This window comes from Petromyzon marinus, unplaced genomic scaffold, assembly GCF_048934315.1.
Source record: "Petromyzon marinus isolate PM22_M1 ecotype Great Lakes invasive population unplaced genomic scaffold, UKy_Petmar_22M1.pri1.0 PM_G_Scaffold_70, whole genome shotgun sequence".
NCBI lineage: Eukaryota > Metazoa > Chordata > Hyperoartia > Petromyzontiformes > Petromyzontidae > Petromyzon > Petromyzon marinus.
In genome coordinates this window covers 545,778-570,517 of record NW_027423025.1, presented here as the reverse complement: position 1 = coordinate 570,517, position 24,740 = coordinate 545,778, and the positions used below count along the sequence as shown (strand labels likewise).

At 45.1% G+C, this 24,740-nt stretch overlaps 1 protein-coding gene across 1 annotated transcript; it reads left to right on the top strand.

Annotated features, from left to right (window-relative positions):
• LOC116937293 (plakophilin-4-like) lies at window positions 1–23,165 on the top strand. Its single transcript, XM_076062786.1, has 6 exons — window positions 1–153; window positions 2,737–2,878; window positions 18,157–18,284; window positions 19,303–19,456; window positions 19,834–20,041; window positions 23,045–23,165. Exons 1-6 carry the CDS (start codon window positions 1–3, stop codon window positions 23,163–23,165), a joined length of 906 nt encoding a protein of 301 aa, XP_075918901.1.
• The last annotated feature ends 1,575 nt before the right edge of the window (window positions 23,166–24,740 follow it).

Genomic DNA, 24,740 nt, shown 5'->3' with positions numbered 1-24,740 from the left:
ATGTCGGCGCGGCGCTGCGAGGTGACGGTGCGCGGCGCCGTGAGCCAGCGGAGCCTTGGCGCCCTGGTCTGGGAGATCTTCGCTCACGCCCTGTACCAGCGCGGCCAGCTGCCGCTTCCCTACCCGCAGCTGCTGCACTTCCACAGCCACCTGGTGAGGGGAGTGGTGAGGTGGGGGTGGAGTGTTCAGGGGTGGAGTGTTCAGGGGCGGAGTGTGCAGGGTGGAGTGTGCAGGGTGGAGTGTTCAGGGGTGGAGCGTTCAGGGGTGGAGTGTTCAGGGTGGAGTGTTCAGGGGTGGAGTGTGCAGGGTGGAGTGTTCAGGGGTGGAGTCTGCAGGGGTGGAGTGTTCAGGGGTGGAGTGTTCAGGGGTGGAGTGTTCAGGGGTGGAGTCTGCAGGGGTGGAGTCTGCAGGTGGAGTGTGCAGGGTGGAGTGTTCAGGGGTGGAGTGTGCAGGGGTGGGGTGTTCAGGGGTGGAGTGTTCAGGGGTGGAGTGTTCAGCGGTGGAGTGTGCAGGGTGGAGTGTTCAGGGGTGGAGTTTTCAGGAGTGGAATGTGCAGGGTGGAGTGTTCAGGGGTGGAGTGTTCAGGGGTGGAGTGTGCAGGGGTGGAGTGTTCAGGGGTGGAGTGTGCAGGGGTGGAGTGTTCAGGGGTGGAGTGTGCAGGGTGGAGTGTTCAGGGGTGGAGTCTGCAGGGGTGGAGTCTGCAGGGGTGGAGTGTTCAGGGGTGGAGTGTTCAGGGGTGGAGTGTGCAGGGTGGAGTGTTCAGGGGTGGAGTCTGCAGGGTGGAGTGTTCAGGGGTGGAGTCTGCAGGGGTGGCGTGTTCAGAGGTGGAGTGTTCAGGGGTGGAGTGTGCAGGGGTGGAGTGTGCAGGGGTGGAGTGTTCAGGGGTGGAGTCTGCAGGGGTGGAGTGTGCTGGGTGGAGTGTTCAGGGGTGGAGAGTGCAGGGGTGGAGTGTTCAGGGGTGGAGTGTGCAGGTTGGAGTGTTCAGGGGTGGAGTGTGCAGGGGTGGAGTGTGCAGGGTGGAGTGTTCAGGGGTGGAGTCTGCAGGGTTGGCGTGTTCAGGGGTGGAGTGTTCAGGGGTGGAGTGTTCAGGGTTGGAGTGTGCAGGGTGGAGTGTTCAGGGGTGGAGTGTGCAGGGGTGGAGTGTGCAGGGGTGGAGTGTGCAGGGGTGGAATGTTCAGGGGTGGAGTGCTCAGAGGTGGAGTGTTCAGGGGTGGAGTGTTCAGGGGTGGAGTGTGCAGGGGTGGCGTGTTCAGGGGTGGAGTGTGCAGGGGTGGAGTGTTCAGGGGTGGAGTGTGCAGGGGTGGAGTGTTCAGGGGTGGAGTGTGCAGGGGTGGCGTGTTCAGGGGTGGAGTGAGCAGCAATATCTTTTCATCGGTTGCGTGACGCTGTGTGGAAGCTACCTGGTCTATCGCTCCGCACTAAGCTTCAGGTCTTCTCGGCCACGGTCATTCCCTCCCTTCTCTACGCTTGCGAAACATGGACCCCCCTAATGGAACATCTTCACCGGTTAGAAACAGTTAGGCTGGCCTGCCTACGATCCATCCTGGGTTTAACCAGACTAGATTGTGTGAGGAGCTCACAAATCCTTGAAAGATCTGGGCAAGGTCCCATCAGTGAGCTCCTCCGGCGGGCCAGGCTGCGATGGCTGGGTCATGTAGCCCGCATGCCCAGCCACCGCATGCCGAAACAGCTTTTGTTCGGCCGGATCGAGGGGACTAAACGGGCGCGGCACGGGCTAGAGAAGAGATGGAGTGATGTGGTACAGAAGGACGTGGAGCTGAGTGGACTTGTCGATGACTGGTACCAGCGGTGTCAAGGTCGGTATCTGTGGAGGAGGCTCGTGAAGGACGCTACTGGGCAGTTGGAGGTAGTTGCCCTCCAACAACAACGGAGGGCGGAGGAGCGACGCCAGTCATCTCAGTCAGTCGACCCGTGGCACCTGGGTCTGCCCCATGACCTCCTGCCAGCGATAGTGTAGCGGTTAGCGCGCTGCGCTATGAACCTGGCGACCCGAGTTCGATTCCCGCTCACGGCCAACACCAGTGACGATTATCTGAACTGGTCCCGGGCCTCCCCTAGGTCGACTCAGCCTCAAATGAGTACCTTGTGTGGTGTGTAAACATTGCCACTAGGGAGACAAATGCGGTCGGGCGTGGTGCTGGCCACCCACCCCCTCGTGTACCGTTCCGGCCTTCATAGGTGCTGCTCGCTGACAGCACTTGCCCCTACAGTCTGTTAAGGCTATATGGGGGATCTTTGTCTTTGTATGTGTGTGTATGTGTGTATGTATGTGTGTATGTATGTTCGTGTGTATGTGTGTGTATGTGTGTATGTATGTGTGTATTTGTGTGTATGTGTGTGTGTATGAGTGTGTGTATTTGTGTGTATGTGTGTGTATATGTATGTGTGTATGTATGTGTGTATGCGTGCGGGGAGCAGCGGTGTAGTGGTTAGCGCTATGCCACAAACCCGGCGACCCGAGGACTCCCGCTCACATCCAACCCCGGTGGCGAAAATCTGAACCGGTCCCTGGGCTTCCCCTAGGTCGACTCGGCCTCAAATGAGTACCCGGTGCGGTGCGTAGTAAACATCGCCACCGGGGAGACAAAGGCGGCCGGGCGCGGTGCCGGCCACCCACCCCCTCTTGCGCAACTAACGACACTCGCCCCTACTGTCCGTCACGGGCTACACGGGGGATCTTTGTCTTCGTCTGCCACGGGCTGTCTGTGTGCGCAGGCGGTCGAGGATGCAGTCTGCCTCCTCCAGCAGCTGAGCGTGCACATCCTGTACCACATCCCGGACGTGAAGGGCTCCAGGGTGGGCAGGGTGGGGGGGGGCTGGGGAGAAGCTGCCAGCCGCAGCTTCACCATGAAGAGAGGTGACCCCCCCCTCCACTCCCTCCCCCTCACTCCCTCCCCCCTCACTCCCTCCCCCCTCACTCCCTCCCCCCTCACTCCCCCCCCTCACTCCCTCCCCCCTCACTCCCCCCCCCCTCACTCCCTCCCCCCTCACTCCCTCCCCCCTCACTCCCTCCCCCCTCACTCCCTCCCCCCTCACTCCCTCCCCCCTTACTCCCTCCCCCTCACTCCCTCCCCCCTCACTCCCCCCCCCTTACTCCCTCCCCCTCACTCCCTCCCCCCTCACTCCCCCCCCCTTACTCCCTCCCCCTCACTCCCTCCCCCCCTCACTCCCTCCCCCTCACTCCCTCCCCCCTCACTCCCTCCCCCCTCACTCCCCCCTCACTCCCTCCCCCCTCACTCCCTCCCCCCTTACTCCCTCCCCCCCTCACTCCCTCCCCCCTATACACGACACTAGTAGTGTATAGGGTAGTGTAGAGTGTAGTAGTGTATAGTAGTGTATAGTGTAGTGTAGTTTGTGATAGTGTAGTGTATAGTGTAGTGTAGTTTGTGATAGTGTAGTGTATAGTAGTGTAGTGTATAGTGTGGTGTAGTTTGTGATAGTGTCGTGTAGTTTGTGATAGTGTAGTGTAGTTTGTGATAGTGTAGTGTAGTGTGTTATAGTGTAGTGTAGTTTGTGATAGTGTAGTGTATAGTAGTATAGTGTAGTGCAGGGGTGGGCAAATTTTTTTACTCGCGGGCCACAATGGTTTCTAAAATTTGACAGAGGGGCCGGGCCAGGAACAGATGGATGGAGTGTTTGTGTGAACTAAATATAAATGACGTGTTAAAAATCATTACATGAAAGGATTTGGCCTTTAACAGGTAGCAAAGCGTTTATTTGCAAGGCAGTTTAACACATCGCACGAATATGAACAATACAAAAACACGTCGTAGCGTGACTGATCAAACATCATGAAAACATCTGAGCCATATACACCACACTCCCGGTCAAAGTGCGCCATCTAATGGGGAAACGGGGGCATTAAAGGGGAAAGGGAACATTTAATTTAATAATAATATTTGGACGGCGGGCCGGATTCAAAAGCCCAACGGGCCGTATACAGCCCGGGGGCCGTACTTTGCCCACGTCTGGTGTAGTGTATAGTGTAGTGTATAGTAGTGTAGTGTATAGTAGTGTATAGTAGTGTAGTGTATAGTAGTGTAGTGTATAGTAGTGTATAGTAGTGTAGTGTATAGTAGTGTAGTGTATAGTAGTGTAGTGTATAGTAGTGTAGTGTATAGTAGTGTAGTGTATAGTAGTGTATAGTAGTGTATAGTGTACGGTAGTGTAGTGTATAGTGGTGTAGTGTATGGTAGTGTAGTGTATGGTAGTGTAGTGTATAGTAGTGTAGTGTATAGTAGTGTAGTGTATAGTGGTGTAGTGTATAGTGGTGTAGTGTATGGTAGTGTAGTGTATAGTAGTGTAGTGTATAGTAGTGTAGTGTATAGTGGTGTAGTGTATGGTAGTGTAGTGTATAGTAGTATAGTGTATAGTAGTGTAGTGTATAGTTGTGTAGTGTATAGTAGTGTAGTGTATAGTAGTGTAGTGTATAGTAGTGTAGTGTATAGTAGTGTAGTGTATAGTAGTGTAGTGTATAGTGTAGTGTAGTGTATAGTGGTGTAGTGTATGGTAGTGTAGTGTATGGTAGTGTAGTGTATAGTAGTGTAGTGTATAGTAGTGTAGTGTATAGTGGTGTAGTGTATAGTGGTGTAGTGTATGGTAGTGTAGTGTATAGTAGTGTAGTGTATAGTGTAGTGTATAGTTGTGTAGTGTATAGTAGTGTATAGTAGTGTATAGTGTACGGTAGTGTAGTGTATAGTGGTGTAGTGTATGGTAGTGTAGTGTATGGTAGTGTAGTGTATAGTAGTGTAGTGTATAGTAGTGTAGTGTATAGTGGTGTAGTGTATAGTGGTGTAGTGTATGGTAGTGTAGTGTATAGTAGTGTAGTGTATAGTAGTGTAGTGTATAGTGGTGTAGTGTATGGTAGTGTAGTGTATAGTAGTGTAGTGTATAGTGTAGTGTATAGTAGTGTAGTGTATAGTAGTGTATAGTAGTGTAAAGTGTACGGTAGTGTAGTGTATAGTGGTGTAGTGTATGGTAGTGTAGTGTATGGTAGTGTAGTGTATAGTAGTGTAGTGTATAGTAGTGTAGTGTATAGTGGTGTAGTGTATAGTGGTGTAGTGTATGGTAGTGTAGTGTATAGTAGTGTAGTGTATAGTAGTGTAGTGTATAGTGGTGTAGTGTATGGTAGTGTAGTGTATAGTAGTGTAGTGTATAGTAGTGTAGTGTATAGTAGTGTAGTGTATAGTAGTGTAGTGTATAGTGTAGTGTATAGTATAGTGTAGTGTATAGTATAGTGTAGTCTATGGTAGTGTAGTTTGTGATAGTGTAGTGTATAGTGTAGTGTAGTTTGTGATAGTGTAGTGTAGTATAGTGTAGTGTAGTTTGTGATAGTGTAGTGTAGTTTGTTATAGTGTAGTGTAGTTTGTGATAGTGTATAGTATAGTGTATAGTAGTGTAGTGTATAGTGTAGTGTAGTTTGTGATAGTGTGTAGTATAGTGTATAGTAGTGTAGTGTATGGTGTAGTTTTTGATAGTGTGTGGTGTAGTTTTTGATAGTGTGTAGTGTAGTGTATAGTGATAGTGTGTAGTGTAGTGTGGTTTGTGATAGTGTATAGTATAGTGTATAGTAGTGTAGTGTATAGTATATGGTGTAGTTTGTGATAGTGTATAGTATAGTGTATAGTAGTGTGGTGTATAGTGTATGGTGTAGTTTGTGATAGTGTGTAGTGTATAGTAGTGTATGCTAGTGTAGTTTGTTATAGTGTAGGGTATAGTAATGTAGTGTGTAGTAGTGTATAGTAGTGTAGTGTATAGTGTAGTGTATAGTATAGTGTAGTCTATGGTAGTGTAGTTTGTGATAGTGTAGTGTATAGTGTAGTGTAGTTTGTTATAGTGTTGTGTAGTTTGTGATAGTGTATAGTGTAGTGTATAGTAGTGTAGTGTATAGTAGTGTAGTGTATAGTGGTGTAGTGTATGGTAGTGTAGTGTATAGTAGTATAGTGTATAGTAGTGTAGTGTATAGTTGTGTAGTGTATAGTAGTGTAGTGTATAGTAGTGTAGTGTATAGTAGTGTAGTGTATAGTAGTGTAGTGTATAGTAGTGTAGTGTATAGTGTAGTGTAGTGTATAGTGGTGTAGTGTATGGTAGTGTAGTGTATGGTAGTGTAGTGTATAGTAGTGTAGTGTATAGTAGTGTAGTGTATAGTGGTGTAGTGTATAGTGGTGTAGTGTATGGTAGTGTAGTGTATAGTAGTGTAGTGTATAGTGTAGTGTATAGTTGTGTAGTGTATAGTAGTGTATAGTAGTGTATAGTGTACGGTAGTGTAGTGTATAGTGGTGTAGTGTATGGTTGTGTAGTGTATGGTAGTGTAGTGTATAGTAGTGTAGTGTATAGTGGTGTAGTGTATGGTAGTGTAGTGTATAGTAGTGTAGTGTATAGTGTAGTGTATAGTAGTGTAGTGTATAGTAGTGTATAGTAGTGTATAGTGTACGGTAGTGTAGTGTATAGTGGTGTAGTGTATGGTAGTGTAGTGTATGGTAGTGTAGTGTATAGTAGTGTAGTGTATAGTAGTGTAGTGTATAGTGGTGTAGTGTATAGTGGTGTAGTGTATGGTAGTGTAGTGTATAGTAGTGTAGTGTATAGTAGTGTAGTGTATAGTGGTGTAGTGTATGGTAGTGTAGTGTATAGTAGTGTAGTGTATAGTAGTGTAGTGTATAGTAGTGTAGTGTATAGTAGTGTAGTATATAGTAGTGTAGTGTATAGTGTAGTGTATAGTATAGTGTAGTGTATAGTATAGTGTAGTCTATGGTAGTGTAGTTTGTGATAGTGTAGTGTATAGTGTAGTGTAGTTTGTGATAGTGTAGTGTAGTATAGTGTAGTGTAGTTTGTGATAGTGTAGTGTAGTTTGTTATAGTGTAGTGTAGTTTGTGATAGTGTATAGTATAGTGTATAGTAGTGTAGTGTATAGTGTAGTGTAGTTTGTGATAGTGTGTAGTATAGTGTATAGTAGTGTAGTGTATGGTGTAGTTTTTGATAATGTGTGGTGTAGTTTTTGATAGTGTGTAGTGTAGTGTATAGTGATAGTGTGTAGTGTAGTGTGGTTTGTGATAGTGTATAGTATAGTGTATAGTAGTGTAGTGTATAGTATATGGTGTAGTTTGTGATAGTGTATAGTATAGTGTATAGTAGTGTGGTGTATAGTGTATGGTGTAGTTTGTGATAGTGTGTAGTGTATAGTAGTGTATGCTAGTGTAGTTTGTTATAGTGTAGGGTATAGTAATGTAGTGTGTAGTAGTGTATAGTAGTGTAGTGTATAGTGTAGTGTATAGTATAGTGTAGTCTATGGTAGTGTAGTTTGTGATAGTGTAGTGTATAGTGTAGTGTAGTTTGTGATAGTGTAGTGTATTATAGTGTAGTGTAGTTTGTAATAGTGTAGTGTAGTTTGTTATAGTGTTGTGTAGTTTGTGATAGTGTATAGTGTAGTGTATAGTAGTGTAGTGTATAGTAGTGTAGTGTATAGTGGTGTAGTGTATGGTAGTGTAGTGTATAGTAGTATAGTGTATAGTAGTGTAGTGTATAGTTGTGTAGTGTATAGTAGTGTAGTGTATAGTAGTGTAGTGTATAGTAGTGTAGTGTATAGTAGTGTAGTGTATAGTAGTGTAGTGTATAGTGTAGTGTATAGTGGTGTAGTGTATGGTAGTGTAGTGTATGGTAGTGTAGTGTATAGTAGTGTAGTGTATAGTAGTGTAGTGTATAGTGGTGTAGTGTATAGTGGTGTAGTGTATGGTAGTGTAGTGTATAGTAGTGTAGTGTATAGTGTAGTGTATAGTTGTGTAGTGTATAGTAGTGTATAGTAGTGTATAGTGTACGGTAGTGTAGTGTATAGTGGTGTAGTGTATGGTAGTGTAGTGTATGGTAGTGTAGTGTATAGTAGTGTAGTGTATAGTGGTGTAGTGTATGGTAGTGTAGTGTATAGTAGTGTAGTGTATAGTGTAGTGTATAGTAGTGTAGTGTATAGTAGTGTATAGTAGTGTATAGTGTACGGTAGTGTAGTGTATAGTGGTGTAGTGTATGGTAGTGTAGTGTATGGTAGTGTAGTGTATAGTAGTGTAGTGTATAGTAGTGTAGTGTATAGTGGTGTAGTGTATAGTGTAGTGTATAGTAGTGTAGTGTATAGTAGTGTATAGTAGTGTATAGTGTACGGTAGTGAAGTGTATAGTGGTGTAGTGTATGGTAGTGTAGTGTATGGTAGTGTAGTGTATAGTAGTGTAGTGTATAGTAGTGTAGTGTATAGTGGTGTAGTATATAGTGGTGTAGTGTATGGTAGTGTAGTGTATAGTAGTGTAGTGTATAGTGTAGTGTATAGTAGTGTAGTGTATAGTAGTGTATAGTAGTGTATAGTGTACGGTAGTGTAGTGTATAGTGGTGTAGTGTATGGTAGTGTAGTGTATGGTAGTGTAGTGTATAGTAGTGTAGTGTATAGTAGTGTAGTGTATAGTGGTGTAGTGTATGGTAGTGTAGTGTATAGTAGTGCAGTGTATAGTAGTGTAGTGTATAGTGGTGTAGTGTATGGTAGTGTAGTGTATAGTAGTGTAGTGTATAGTAGTGTAGTGTATAGTAGTGTAGTGTATAGTAGTGTAGTGTATAGTAGTGTAGTGTATAGTGTAGTGTATAGTATAGTGTAGTGTATAGTATAGTGTAGTCTATGGTAGTGTAGTTTGCGATAGTGTAGTGTATAGTGTAGTGTAGTTTGTGATAGTGTAGTGTAGTATAGTGTAGTGTAGTTTGTGATAGTGTAGTGTAGTTTGTTATAGTGTAGTGTAGTTTGTGATAGTGTATAGTATAGTGTATAGTAGTGTAGTGTATAGTGTAGTGTAGTTTGTGATAGTGTGTAGTATAGTGTATAGTAGTGTAGTGTATGGTGTAGTTTTTGATAGTGTGTGGTGTAGTTTTTGATAGTGTGTAGTGTAGTGTATAGTGATAGTGTGTAGTGTAGTGTGGTTTGTGATAGTGTATAGTATAGTGTATAGTAGTGTGGTGTATAGTGTATGGTGTAGTTTGTGATAGTGTGTAGTGTATAGTAGTGTATGGTAGTGTAGTTTGTGATAGTGTAGGGTATAGTAATGTAGTGTGTAGTAGTGTATAGTAGTGTAGTGTATAGTGTAGTGTATAGTATAGTGTAGTCTATGGTAGTGTAGTTTGTGATAGTGTAGTGTATAGTGTAGTGTAGTTTGTGATAGTGTAGTGTATTATAGTGTAGTGTAGTTTGTAATAGTGTAGTGTAGTTTGTTATAGTGTTGTGTAGTTTGTGATAGTGTATAGTGTAGTGTATAGTAGTGTAGTGTATAGTAGTGTAGTGTATAGTGGTGTAGTGTATGGTAGTGTAGTGTATAGTAGTATAGTGTATAGTAGTGTAGTGTATAGTTGTGTAGTGTATAGTAGTGTAGTGTATAGTAGTGTAGTGTATAGTAGTGTAGTGTATAGTGTAGTGTAGTGTATAGTGGTGTAGTGTATGGTAGTGTAGTGTATGGTAGTGTAGTGTATAGTAGTGTAGTGTATAGTAGTGTAGTGTATAGTGGTGTAGTGTATAGTGGTGTAGTGTATGGTAGTGTAGTGTATAGTAGTGTAGTGTATAGTGTAGTGTATAGTTGTGTAGTGTATAGTAGTGTATAGTAGTGTATAGTGTACGGTAGTGTAGTGTATAGTGGTGTAGTGTATGGTAGTGTAGTGTATGGTAGTGTAGTGTATAGTAGTGTAGTGTATAGTAGTGTAGTGTATAGTGGTGTAGTGTATAGTGGTGTAGTGTATGGTAGTGTAGTGTATAGTAGTGTAGTGTATAGTAGTGTAGTGTATAGTGGTGTAGTGTATGGTAGTGTAGTGTATAGTAGTGTAGTGTATAGTGCAGTGTATAGTAGTGTAGTGTATAGTAGTGTATAGTAGTGTATAGTGTACGGTAGTGTAGTGTATAGTGGTGTAGTGTATGGTAGTGTAGTGTATGGTAGTGTAGTGTATAGTAGTGTAGTGTATAGTAGTGTAGTGTATAGTGTAGTGTATAGTGTAGTGTATAGTAGTGTAGTGTATAGTAGTGTATAGTAGTGTATAGTGTACGGTAGTGTAGTGTATAGTGGTGTAGTGTATGGTAGTGTAGTGTATGGTAGTGTAGTGTATAGTAGTGTAGTGTATAGTAGTGTAGTGTATAGTGGTGTAGTGTATAGTGGTGTAGTGTATGGTAGTGTAGTGTATAGTAGTGTAGTGTATAGTAGTGTAGTGTATAGTGGTGTAGTGTATGGTAGTGTAGTGTATAGTAGTGTAGTGTATAGTGTAGTGTATAGTAGTGTAGTGTATAGTAGTGTATAGTAGTGTATAGTGTACGGTAGTGTAGTGTATAGTGGTGTAGTGTATGGTAGCGTAGTGTATGGTAGTGTAGTGTATAGTAGTGTAGTGTATAGTAGTGTAGTGTATAGTGGTGTAGTGTATAGTGGTGTAGTGTATGGTAGTGTAGTGTATAGTAGTGTAGTGTATAGTAGTGTAGTGTATAGTGGTGTAGTGTATGGTAGTGTAGTGTATAGTAGTGTAGTGTATAGTAGTGTAGTGTATAGTAGTGTAGTGTATAGTAGTGTAGTGTATAGTAGTGTAGTGTATAGTGTAGTGTATAGTATAGTGTAGTGTATAGTATAGTGTAGTCTATGGTAGTGTAGTTTGTGATAGTGTAGTGTATAGTGTAGTGTAGTTTGTGATAGTGTAGTGTAGTATAGTGTAGTGTAGTGTATAGTGTAGTGTAGTTTGTGATAGTGTGTAGTATAGTGTATAGTAGTGTAGTGTATGGTGTAGTTTTTGATAGTGTGTGGTGTAGTTTTTGATAGTGTGTAGTGTAGTGTATAGTGATAGTGTGTAGTGTAGTGTGGTTTGTGATAGTGTATAGTATAGTGTATAGTAGTGTAGTGTATAGTATATGGTGTAGTTTGTGATAGTGTATAGTATAGTGTATAGTAGTGTGGTGTATAGTGTATGGTGTAGTTTGTGATAGTGTGTAGTGTATAGTAGTGTATGGTAGTGTAGTTTGTGATAGTGTAGGGTATAGTAATGTAGTGTGTAGTAGTGTATAGTAGTGTAGTGTATAGTGTAGTGTATAGTATAGTGTAGTCTATGGTAGTGTAGTTTGTGATAGTGTAGTGTATAGTGTAGTGTAGTTTGTGATAGTGTAGTGTATTATAGTGTAGTGTAGTTTGTAATAGTGTAGTGTAGTTTGTTATAGTGTTGTGTAGTTTGTGATAGTGTATAGTATAGTGTATAGTAGTGTAGTGTATAGTGTAGTGTAGTTTGTGATAGTGTGTAGTGTAGTTTGTGATAGTGTATAGTATAGTGTATAGTAGTGTAGTGTATAGTGTATGGTGTAGTTTTTGATAGTGTGTAGTGTAGTGTATAGTGTATGGTGTAGTTTGTGATAGTGTGTAGTGTAGTGTGGTTTGTGAAAGTGTATAGTATAGTGTATAGTAGTGTAGTGTATAGTGTATGGTGTAGTTTGTGATAGTGTATAGTATAGTGTATAGTAGTGTGGTGTATAGTGTATGGTGTAGTTTGTGATAGTGTGTAGTGTATGGTAGTGTATGGTAGTATAGTTTGTGATAGTGTAGGGTATAGTAATGTAGTGTGTAGTAGTGTATAGTAGTGTAGTGTATGGTAGTGTAGTGTAGTTTGTGATAGTGTAGTGTATAGTGTAGTGTAGTTTGTGATAGTGTATAGTAGTATAGTGTAGTGTAGTTTGTGATGGTGTAGTGTAGTTTGTGATAGTGTATAGTATAGTGTATAGTATTGTAGTGTATAGTGTATGGTGTAGTTTGTGATAGTGTGTAGTGTAGTTTGTGATAGTGTATAGTATAGTGTATAGTAGTGTAGTGTATAGTATATGGTGTAGTTTGTGATAGTCTGTAGTGTAGTGTATAGTGTATGGTGTAGTTTGTGATAGTGTGTAGTGTAGTGTAGTTTGTGATAGTGTATAGTATTGTAGTGTATGGTGTAGTTTGTGATAGTGTGTAGTGTAGTTTGTGATAGTGTATAGTATAGTGTATAGTAGTGTAGTGTATAGTGTATGGTGTAGTTTGTGATAGTGTGTAGTGTAGTGTATAGTAGTGTAGTGTATAGTGTTTGGTGTAGTTTGTGATAGTGTAGTGTAGTTTGTGATAGTCTAGTGCAATGGTTCTTAACCTTGTTGGAGGTACCGAACCCCACCAGTTTCATATGCGCATTCACCGAACCCCTCTTTAGTGAAAAATAAAATGTGATTTTTTTTCAAATTCAAGACATAGATATGTTTTTTACTGGTACACAAAATGAGCCGTGCATGAACATTACCTTGTTCAAAGAATAAAACCAACACAATGCATAAACTCACAACAAATTACATACCTGGAAATCAATGTGACTTCTGCTGTTGCCTTTGAGAGATCAGTTCAGATATGCGTGGCTTCACCTTGGCAAGTGCCACTCTCATGTCATTTTCACAGCAAAGTCTGTTCCTTTTCTTCGTTTTTATGTCCAGCATCCTCGAAAAGGATTGCTCACAAAGATATGTTGTAACAAATGGTATAAAAAAATCCAGGGCTTTCTTAGCAATAACTGGATACTTGTTCATTTGTCGACACCAAAACGTTGAGAGCGTTGTTGTTCTGAAGAGTTGCTGTTGAACCTGGCTCTGCTGAATTTCAATGATTTCGTCGAGGAATTCATCATTGACATCTGCTGTTTCAACAGCAAACGTGAACGGCTGTCTCACCCATGCTGGATATGACTCTCTTGTAGGGAAATATCCGTCGAGAGACTTTGCAAGCTCATCTAAGTGCGTGGCAATTGTTTGCTTCAGTTCTGTGGATACAGAAATATCTCCGATTCCAGACACATCTTCGATCTTACTTGCACAGTCGTCCAGAAGCGGGAAGTTTGCGAAGTTATTGTTCTCTGTTCGTCGTTTCCATGACGGTAGCTTTTTTTGAAAAGCCTTCAGGTGTTCTTCCGCTTCCATGATATTGACTCCACCACCCTGCATCTGCTGATTGAGATGATTGAGAGCTGCGAATATATCAGCCATGTACGCTAAAATGAGAATGAACTCAGGATTTTTGAAGCAATCTGCATGGCAGTGTTGGTGCTCTTGCAAAAACAGGGCTAATTCCACACGCATGGCAAAAACACGATTCAGCACCTGTCCCCGGGATAACCAGCGAATATTAGAATGGAGCAGAAGTACCTCAAATTCAGAGCCCATTTCTTTACACAGCTCACTGAAGATGCGGTGCCTCAGAGCACTTTTTCGCACATAGTTCACACATTCCACCACAGTTTTTAATACTTCTGCCATTTTTGGAGGTAAGGTTTTTGTTGCCAACGCATGCCTGTGCAGAATACAATGCGTCACAATGATGTGTGGTGCATCGGCCTTTACTAGCGCACCAAAACCAGACTTTCTTCCCAGCATGACTGGAGCTCCGTCCGTACAAACTGCAGAAACCATATCCCATGAAAGATTGTTGTCTCTGAAGAAGTCATCCACAAGCTTCTTCACATCGGCTGCCTTCGTTGTTGTTGTAAGAGGCTTACAAAATAAAAACTCTTCTTTTATCATGTCGTCTTTCACATAGCGTACAAAAACAGCAAGCTGGCTTAGATCAGAAACGTCTGTGGTTTCGTCGAGTTGAAGGCTGAATTTTGCCGGGCTTGAAATCAGATCCGCGACTACTTGAGCCAAGATGTCTTTACTCATGTCTTCTATTCTGTCACTGACGGTGTCATTTGAAAGGGGAATTTGGGATAATTTACCTTCGGCCGCTGTTCCGAGTATCAGATTCGCCATCTTTAATGCAGCTGGTTTCACAAGTGTTTCACCAATGGTGTGTGGCTTGCCCTGCTTTGCGATCAGGTAAGCAACTTCGTACGATGCTGTCAGGATCGGTTTGTTAACAGGTACAAATCCAAGAGCAGGCAGAGTGGCCCTTTCATCGAATCTGGCTCTCTTCACCCTGAATTCAGCAAGTGTTGTGTTCTTGTATTCCCCGTCTCCATGCAGCTTCAAGAAGTGTTCCTTTAGTTTTGCCGGTGCAAGACTAGAGTTGCTCAACTTGGCGTTGCAAATCATGCAGATAGGACGCTCACTCCCATCACGTTCCGTGATACATGAGAATCCATGTTGTACATATTCGTCCGACCACTTTCTTCTTTTGCCCGACATAGTTAGTATGGATAAAATATTAAAGAAATCACACGACGTACGACAACAACAGTCACACGTTGACTACTGAGTACGCACTAAATTCCCCGCAGCGCTGATTGGCCAAGCAGTGTAGCATGATCATCTGCAGCCAGTGATGGCCAAGCAGGCCGTGTGTGTCATCACAAATTTACACAATAATTCAAGTGTGTCCGGACCTCCGTGGCGGGGGCACTGCCGAACCCCTGAGATCAACTCACCGAACCCCTGGGGTTCGATCGAACCCAGGTTAAGAACCACTGGTCTAGTGTATAGTAGTATAGTGTAGTGCAGGGGTGGGCACATTTTTTGACTCGCGGGCCACAATGGTTTCTAAAATTTGACAGAGGGGCCGGGCCAGGAACAGATGGATGGAGTGTCTGTGTGAACTAAATATAAATGACGTGTTAAAAATCATTACGTGAAAGGATTTGGCCTTTAACAGGTAGCAAAGCATTTATTTGCAAGGCAGTTTAACAAATCGCACGAATATGAACAATACAAAAACACGTCGTAGCGTGACTGATCAAACATCATGAAAACATCTGAGCCATATACACCACACTCCCGGTCAAAGTGCGCCATCTAATGGGGAAATGGGGGCATTAAAGGGGAAAGGGAAAATTTAATTTAATAATAATATTTGGACAAGTTCGGCGGGCCGGATTCAAAAGCCCAACGAGCCGTATACGGCCCGGGCGCCGTACTTTGCCCATGTCTGGTGTAGTGTATAGTGTAGTGTATAGTGGTGTAGTGTATAGTAGTGTAGTGTATAGTAGTGTAGTGTATAGTAGTGTAGTTTATAGTAGTGTAGTGTATAGTAGTATAGTGTATGGTAGTGTAGGGTATAGTTTAATACGTAGGCTTTCGCGACCAATATTATTCATAATAACGGTTTTTGGGTTAGATCGCGTTTATTTATAAATGTGTCGTAACCCTCCACCACCCGACACGGCCAATCAGCAAAAAAGTGTCACGTTGATAAAAGACAAATAATTCACTACTTTAGCCCACCGGTGTGTTGAAGAGTGAATCCACATTTACAGTTTGAGTACGACGTTTCGCCAATTGCCCGATGATGCTGGAAGTACTTACCAGCGAAACGTCGTACTCAAACTGTAAATGTGGATTCACTCTTCAACACACCGGTGGGCTAAAGTAGTGAATTATTTGTCTTTTGTCAACGTGACACTTTTTTGCTGATTGGCCGTGTCGGGTAGTGGAGGGTTACGACACATTTATAAATAAACGCGATCTAACCCAAAAACCGTTATTATGAGTGTAGGGTATAGTAATGTAGTGTGTAGTAGTGTATAGTAGTGTAGTGTATAGTAGTGTAGTGTATAGTAGTGTAGTGTATAGTAGTGTAGTGTATAGTAGTGTAGTGTATAGTAGTGTATGGTAGTGTAGGGTATAGTAATGTAGTGTGTATTAGTGTATAGTAGTGTAGTGTATGGTAGTGTAGTGTATAGTGTAGTGTATAATGTAGTGTATAGTAGTGTAGTGTAGTCTATGGTAGTGTAGTTTGTGATAGTGTAGTGTATAGTGTAGTTTGTGATAGTGTAGTGTAGTTTGTGATAGTGTAGTGTAGTTTGTTATAGTGTAGTGTAGTTTGTGATAGTGTGTAGTGTAGTGTAGTTTGTGATTGTGTATAGTATAGTGTATAGTATTGTAGTGTATAGTGTATGGTTTAGTTTGTGATAGTGTGTAGTGTAGTTTGTGATAGTGTATAGTATAGTGTATAGTAGTGTAGTGTAGTTTGTGATAGTGTGTAGTGTAGTTTGTGATAGTGTATAGTATAGTGTATAGTAGTGTAGTGTATAGTGTATGGTGTAGTTTTTGATAGTGTGTAGTGTAGTTTGTGATAGTGTATAGTATAGTGTATAGTAGTATAGTGTATAGTGTTTGGTGTAGTTTGTGATAGTGTAGTGTAGAGTAGTGTAGTGTATAGTGTATGGTGTAGTTTGTGATAGTCTGTAGTGTAGTGTATAGTGTATGGTGTAGTTTGTGATAGTGTCTAGTGTAGTGTAGTTTGTGATAGTGTATAGTATTGTAGTGTATGGTGTAGTTTGTGATAGTGTGTAGTGTAGTGTAGTTTGTGATAGTGTATAGTATAGTAGTATAGTGTATGGTGTAGTTTGTGATAGTGTGTAGTGTAGTGTATAGTAGTGTAGTGTATAGTGTTTGGTGTAGTTTGTGATAGTGTGTAGTGTAGTGTAGTTTGTGATAGTGTATAGTATAGTGTATAGTAGTGTAGTGTATAGTGTATGGTGTAGTTTTTGATAGTGTGTAGTGTAGTTTGTGATAGTGTATAGTATAGTGTATAGTAGTATAGTGTATAGTGTTTGGTGTAGTTTGTGATAGTGTAGTGTAGTGTATAGTGTATGGTGTAGTTTGTGATAGTCTGTAGTGTAGTGTATAGTGTATGGTGTAGTTTGTGATAGTGTCTAGTGTAGTGTAGTTTGTGATAGTGTATAGTATTGTAGTGTATGGTGTAGTTTGTGATAGTGTGTAGTGTAGTGTAGTTTGTGATAGTGTATAGTATAGTAGTATAGTGTATGGTGTAGTTTGTGATAGTGTGTAGTGTAGTGTATAGTAGTGTAGTGTATAGTGTTTGGTGTAGTTTGTGATAGTGTGTAGTGTAGTGTAGTTTGTGATAGTGTATAGTATAGTGTATAGTAGTGTAGCGTATAGTGTATGGTGTAGTTTGTGATAGTGTGTAGTGTAGTTTGTGATAGTGTATAGTATAGTGTATAGTGGTGTATAGTGTATGGTGTAGTTTGTGATAGTGTGTAGTGTAGTTTATGATAGTGTATAGTATAGTGTATAGTAGTGTAGTGTATGGTGTAGTTTGTGATAGTGTGTAGTGTAGTGTAGTTTGTGATAGTGTATAGTATAGTGTATAGTAGTGTATAGTGTATGTTGTAGTTTGTGATAGTGTGTAGTGTAGTGTATAGTAGTGTATAGTATAGTGTATAGTAGTGTAGTGTATGGTGTAGTTTGTGATAGTGTGTAGTGTAGTGTAGTTTGTGATAGTGTATAGTATAGTGTATAGTAGTGTATAGTGTATGTTGTAGTTTGTGATAGTGTGTAGTGTAGTGTATAGTAGTGTATAGTGTATGGTGTAGTTTGTGATAGTGTGTAGTGTAGTGTAGTTTGTGACAGTGTATAGTATAGTGTATAGTAGTATAGTGTATGGTGTAGTTTGTGATAGTGTGTAGTGTAGTGTACAGTAGTGTAGTGTATAGTGTGTGGTGTAGTTTGTGATAGTGTATAGTAGTATAGTGTATGGTGTAGTTTGTGATAGTGTGTAGTGTATGGTGTAGTTTGTGATAGTGTATAGTATAGTGTATGGTGTAGTTTGTGATAGTATAGTAGTATAGTGTATGGTGTAGTTTGTGATAGTGTATAGTATAGTGTATGGTGTAGTTTGTGATAGTGTATAGTATAGTAGTATAGTGTGTAGTGTAGTGTAGTTTGTGATAGTGTATAGTATAGTGTATGGTAGTGTATAGTGTATGGTGTAGTTTGTGATAGTGTGTAGTGTAGTGTATAGTAGTATAGTGTAGTTTGTGATAGTGTATAGTATAGTATATAGTAGTATAGTGTATGGTGTAGTTTGTGATAGTGTGTAGTGTATGGTGTAGTTTGTGATAGTGTATAGTAGTATAGTGTATGGTGTAGTTTGTGATAGTGTGTAGTGTATGGTGTAGTTTGTGATAGTGTATAGTATAGTGTATAGTAGTGTGTAGTGTATGGTGCAGTTTGTGATAGTGTGTAGTGTATGGTGTAGTTTGTGATAGTGTATAGTATAGTGTATAGTAGTATAGTGTATGGTGTAGTTTGTGATAGTGTGCAGTGTATGGTGTAGTTTGTGATAGTGTATAGTATAGTGTATAGTAGTATAGTGTATGGTGTAGTTTGTGATAGTTTGATGTACGGGCGTTGTGCAGGCAGTGAGCTGCTGTACCAACCCGACACGGTCAGCTGCTACGTGTCTCTGCTGCAGCAGTCACACAACACGGTCATCCTGCAAGCAGCAACCAGCACCATCTACAGCCTGGCCAGCGGAGACACCGAGGTGGGTGGGGGGGGGGTGACGTCACTGCACCACAAAACAAATGGCCGCTACTCAGCGACGGTGACGTCACTGCACCACAAAACAAATGGCCGCCACTCAGCGACGGTGACGTCACCGCGGTGCTCCTGCTCCCGGCCGCGTGTGCGTTGTGGGCCACGAGAAGCAAGATGACCGACGTTCCCTAGCAACGCTCCTTAGCAACGCTCCCTAGCAACGCTCCCTTGCAACGTTCCCTAGCAACGCTCCTTAGCAACGCTCCCTAGCAACGTTCCCTAGCAAGGTTCCCTAGCAACGCTCCCTAGCAACGTTCCTTAGCAACGCTCCTTTGCAACGCTCCCTAGCAACGTTCCCTAGCAACGCTCCCTTGCAACGCTCTCTAGCAACGCTCGCTAGCAACGTTCCCTAGCAACGCTCCTTAGCAACACTCCCTAGCAACGCTCTCTAGCAATGCTCGCTAGCAACGTTCCCTAGCAACGCTCCCTAGCAACGCTCCCTAGCAACGCTCTTTAGCAACGCTCCCTAGCAACACTCCCTAGCACCGCTCTTTAGCAACGCTCGCTAGCAATGCTCACTAGCAACGCTCCCTAGCAACGCTCTTTAGCAACGCTCCCTAGCAACGCTCCCTAGCACCGCTCTTTAGCAACGCTCCCTAGCAACGTTCCCTAGCAATGCTCCCTAGCAACGCTCCCTAGCACCACTCTTTAGCAACGCTTCCTAGCAACGCTCGCTAGCAATGCTCGCTGGCAACGCTCCCGAGCAACGCTCCCTAGCAACGCTCGCTACCAACGCTCCCTAGCAACACTCCCTAGCAACGTTCGCTACCAACGCTATCTAGCAACGCTCTCTAGCAACGCTATCTGGCAATGCTCCCTAGCAATGCTCCCTGGCAACGCTCCCTAGCAACGCTATCTAGCAACGCTCTCTAGCAACGCTCCCTAGCAACGCTCGCTACCAATGTTCACTGTTTGATGTGCCGTCTGCTTGGTGGTGTCGCGTTGCCGTGCGTCGTCGCGAGCAGTGGTCGGCGTTGGCCCGCACGGTCGTCGCCCACAACGGGGGGCTGCTCTGCCTCGTGGAGCAGCTGCGGAGCGATCACCAGCTGCTGGCATTCACCTCGGTGCACGCTCTGCGAGTCCTCGCTCGGAATGACCCCAACAACCAGCGCCTCATCGGTGGGATGCGGGTGGGGGGGTGGGGGTGGGGAGGTAGTGATGGGGGGATGGAGGTGGTGATGGAGTTGATGATTGAGGTGGTGATGGGGGGATGGAGGTGGTGATGGAGGTGGTCATGGGGGGATGGAGGTGGAGATGGAGTTGATGATTGAGGTGGTGATGGGAGTGGTGATTGAGGTGGTGATGGGAGTGATGATTGAGGTGGTGATGGGAGTGGTGATTGAGGTGGTGATGGGAGTGATGATTCAGGTGGTGATGGGAGTGGTGATTGAGGTGGTGATGGAGTTGATGATTGAGGTGGTTATGGAAGTGATGATTGAGGTGGTGATGGGAGTGGTGATGGAGGCCGCTTACCACTATCTCTCCGCACTCCCCAGGGCTGTACAACGGCGTGAGGATCCTCACCGTGATGCTGCCTGACGTTGGTGAGGGTGGTGAGGGTGGCGACGCCTCCCGGCTGGGTGAAAACGGGGTGTCGGCGGTGCTCTGGGCGCTCACTGTGCTGGTGTCCGGCAGCGCCGCCAACGCTCAGCGCCTGCAGGGCAGCGGTGGCATTGGGCGCGTCGTGGCCATCCGCACCAGCCGGTGAGCAGGGGGGGGGGGGGGTACACACTCACCACCACCACTCACCACTCTCACCGCACACACTCACCACCACCACTCACCAGGCGTGGTGCTGACTACCCACCTCGTGGTATGCCACAGCGCCGGCCTCCATGGGCGCTGCTGCTCGCTACTAACAGCACTTGCCCCTACAATCTGCTGAGGCTACACGGTTGGGGACCTTTGTCTTTGTGTGTATGTGTGTGTGTGTCTGTGTGTGTGTGTCTGTGTGTATCTGTGTGTGTGTATCTGTGTGTGTATCTGTATCTGTGTATCTGTGTGTGTGTGTGTCTGTGTATCTGTGTGTGTGTGTCTGTGTGTATCTGTGTGCGTGTATCTGTGTGTGTGTGTCTGTGTGTGTATCTGTGTATCTGTGTGTGTGTGTCTGTGTATCTGTATGTGTGTCTGTGTGTATCTGTGTGTGTGTGTCTGTGTGTGTGTCTGTGTGTATCTGTGTGTCTGTGTGTGTGTGTCTGTGTGTATCTGTGTGTGTGTGTCTGTGTGTATCTGTGTCTGTGTGTGTGTGTCTGTGTGTATCTGTGTGTGTATCTGTGTGTATTTGTGTGTATCTGTGTATCTGTGTGTGTCTGTTTATCTGTATGTGTGTCTGTGTGTACCTGTGTGTGTGTCTGTGTGTGTATATCTGTGTCTGTGTGTGGGGAGCGGTAGTGTAGCAGTTAGCGCACTGCGTTACGAACCTACATCTCTGCTTTATTGACCTGGTCAAGGCCTATGATACCATCAGTAGGCCTGGGCTCTGGGTCGTTCTTCGTGCTTTTGGAGTACCTGACCCTCTGCTCACGATCATTAAGGACCTTCATGATGGTGAGCGGACCCGGGTAAAACTACGTGGCCAGGAGTCAGAGCCATTCCCTGTACACCTTGGGGTGCGACAGGGATGTCCTCTGGCTCCCACATTATTTAACATCTATTTTGACCACGTAGTTCGTGAAGCCTTCAATAGCTGTACCGGGGGAATCTCCATATGGTACAGATATAATGGGAGGCTAATCGATGCCCGGGTGCGGTCAAGGGATGGCTCCCTATTGCTCAACCACGTTATGTATGCTGATGATTTGGTAATAGCTGCTCAGTCAGAGGAGGAGTTGGAGACGCTGCTGTTGAGACTGGAGCGTGCCACTAAGAGGTGGGGCCTTACCATCAGCCCCACCAAAACTAAGCACCTGCCTGGGTATTTTGTACCATCGGACACTCCACCCCCACAACTCCCAATCGGTGATGGGGCAGTTGTGGAGAGAGTGGAGAGTTTCCCATACCTGGGCAGTGTGCTTATGACTGGCTCCAGTTTAACAGCAGAGGTCTCACTCCGAATCAGTCGAGCGGCAATATCTTTTCATCGGTTGCGTAACGCTGTGTGGAAGCTACCTGGTCTGTCGCTCCGCACTAAGCTTCAGGTCTTCTCGGCCACGGTCATTCCCTCCCTTCTCTACGCTTGCGAAACGTGGACCCCCCTAATGGAACATCTTCGCCAGTTAGAAACATTTAGGCTGGCCTGCCTACGATCCATCCTGGGTTTAACCAGACTGGATTGTGAGGAGCTCACAAATCCTTGAAAGATCTGGGCAGGGTCCCATCGGTGAGCTCCTCCGGCAGGCAAGGCTGCGATGGCTGGGTCATGTAGCCCGCATGCCCAGCCACCGCATCCCGAAACAGCTTTTGTTCGGCCGGATTGAGGGGGCTAAGCGGGCGCGGCACGGGCTAGAGAAGAGATGGAGTGATGTGGTACAGGAGGACGTGGAGCTGAGTGGACTTGCCGATGACTGGTACCAGCGGTGTCAAGATCGGCCTCTGTGGAGGAGGCTCGTGAAGGATGCTACTGGGCAGTTGGAGGCAGTCGCCCTCCAACAACAACGGAGGACGGAGGAGCGACGCTCAGATCAACGAGCGGAGCGCCGGGTGGCTAAAGCACAGCAGGTTGGCACAGTAGGGGGCACAGGTGGTGCATCAGCCAGTCATCTCAGTCAGTCGACCCGTGGCACCTGGGTCTGCCCCGTGACCTCCTGCCAGCGGGCGTTCGACACTTCACGTGGCCTCAGGGTGCACATAGCCTGGCACAAGCGTCGTGGTGACGTCACCACCACTTAGTGGCGAATGGCGGTTGTTGTTGTTGTCTGTGTGTGTGTCTGTGTGTGTGTGTCTGTGTGTGTCTGTGTGTGTGTGTGTCTGTGTGTGTGTGTCTGTGTGTGTCTGTGTATCTCTGTGTGTGTCTGTGTGTGTCTGTGTGTATCTGTGTGTGTCTGTGTGTATCTGTGTGTGTCTGTGTGTGTGTGTCTGTGTGTGTCTGTGTGTCTGTGTGTGTCTGTGTGTGTCTGTGTGTATCTGTGTATCTGTGTGTCTGTGTGTGTCTGTCTGTCTGTGTCTGTGTGTCTGTGTGTATCTGTGTGTCCGTGTGTGTCTGTGTGTCTGTGTGTGTCTGTGTGTGTCTGTGTGTCTGTGTGTGTCTGTGTGTATCTGTGTGTGTATATATCTGTGTGTGTGTCTGTGTGTGTATCTGTGTGTGTATCTGTATGTGTGTCTGTGTATGTGTGTGTGTCTGTGTGTCTGTATGTGTGTGTCTGTGTGTATCTGTATGTGTGTCTGTGTGTATGTGTGTGTGTATGTGTGTGTGTCTGTGTGTGTGTCTGGGGAGCGGTAGTGTAGTGGTTAGCGCTACGCTGCGCTACGAACCCGGCGACTCGATTCCCGCTCACGGCCAACACCGGTGACGATTATTTGAACCGGTCCCGGTCCTGGGCCTCTCCTAGGTCGACTCAGCCTCAAATGAGTACCTGGTGCTGTGTGTAAACATCGCCACTGGGGAGACAAAGGCGGCCGGGCGTGGTGCTGGCCACCCACCCCCTCGTGTACTGTGCCGGCCTTCATAGGTGCTCGCTAACAGCACTCGCCCCTACAGTCTGTTAAGGCTACACGGGGGATCTTTGTCTTTACCTTTGTGCATCTGTGTGTGTGTGTGTGCTGCATCAGGACGGCATGGAGCCAGGATGTATTTGCAGCGAGGGCTTTGCTCACCGCTCTCTGGGCTCACCGCAAGCTCCACGCCAGCTACAAGAATGACGGCTGGGACAGGGAGCACTTCCTGTCATAAAGATTCCTCGAGCAGCAGCGGCGTCAGCGTCAGCGGCAGCTATGGCAGCAGTGGCAGCTGTGGCAGCAGTGGCAGCTGTGGCAGCAGTGGCAGCAGTGGCGTCTGTCGCAGCGGCCGCAGTAGCAGTAGGAGCAGTCGTGGCTGTGGCGTTGTTGTTGATTTTGTTGTTGATGTTTATGATGTTGTTGTTGATGATGTTGATGATGTTGATTTTGTTGTTAAAGATGTTGATGTCGTTCGACTGGTGGGCTATGGGAACGAGGTAACGACGGTAGAATCTGCCGGTGGAGCGAGCCTCTGGAACAAGCGAGACCGTTCAGGAATTGGGGAGATGCGTGGGAGAATCGGGGCTGTTGCAGTGGAGGTCTCCGCCTGTTTGAGTGAACGCGTCTCTACAGTAAAGAAACCATCTCAAGATAAGTGTGACAAGTCTTCATCGCACATGCAATGAATGCACTTGGCACACGCCACACACTCAGAATGCAATTTGACTCGACGCAATCCATTCCTAGAATGAAATTGTTCCGCCGTCCACCTGGTCACCAAATAGTCCAGTGGGTTTATGAACAAACACATTCTCTTGCGGAGGGAGCTGGTAGGAACGTTGGGTTGCTCAGTCAATGGCCAGGGTCAACGGCGGCACCACGTGGTGTATTCCGCAAATATGCCCGACTGTGAGGGCGGGCACTAGCTGGCGTGAGTAGGTTACACGTTGAGTTTTATAAGGGCACCACGGGGTGACCAGCCCCTCCCCACCCAGCCCCACCCCTCCCACCCAGCCCCACCCCTCCCACCCCTCACCCAGCCCCTCCCCACCCAGCCCCTCCCCACCCTCCCCACCCAGCCCCTCCCCACCCTCCCCTCTCCACCCAGCCCCACCCCTCCCATTTTTGGATGCACGACGGACGGACGGACACAATAATCCCCTGTGGGCTGGTGGTGTAACCAGGAGGTTCCTACCAGTATCATTGAGCTTCAAATCTAATTGATGCGTAGATTCGAATCGCAACCCTTGCAGTCACTAATCTACATAGTCAACACAGTTTGATTGTTTTTTTTTATATGCCAATTAGGACATAGTTTCATGATGTTTAAGTCTCAGTGCGAGTGATATACGCTCGTCATTGCCTTGCTGCTGCTGCTTGAACGAGCGGTGGGGAGCGGTAGTTGTAGTAGCGGTCAGCACTGTGCCGCGCTACGAACCCCCGGACACCCGAGTTCGATTCCTTCCCACGGCCAACACCCAGTGACCAATAAAAAAAACCGTCTGCAATTCTGTTTAACGTCCAGTAGTAGTAGGCTTCTTTAATAACGAGGAATAACGTGAACAATAAACAACATCTACATTAACATTCAGAAGTTGTAGGCTTCCGTGACCAATGTTGACCATAATAGATGTTGTTTTTTGGTTAGATCGTGTCGTATTATTGCTCTTTGGTGTTGGCCCCACTTTTGTATGCTCTCGTGGTGTGTGACGTTACGGTGTTGTAATTAAATAAACATTGACGACAATGTAAAATAAAGCAGTTTGTTTCGTGTTGTTTCTTTGCTGGTGGGTTGGGGAATTGAGAACAT

Bases quoted from the DNA above. Each gene is read 5' to 3' on its own strand.
- LOC116937293 (XM_076062786.1), top strand. From the start codon at position 1: ATGTCGGCGCGGCGCTGCGAGGTGACGGTGCGCGGCGCCGTGAGCCAG. The intron at 19,457-19,833 runs GTGGGATGCGGG...CGCACTCCCCAG, and splicing joins CAACAACCAGCGCCTCATCG to GGCTGTACAACGGCGTGAGG. The intron at 20,042-23,044 runs GTGAGCAGGGGG...GTGCTGCATCAG, and splicing joins GTGGCCATCCGCACCAGCCG to GACGGCATGGAGCCAGGATG.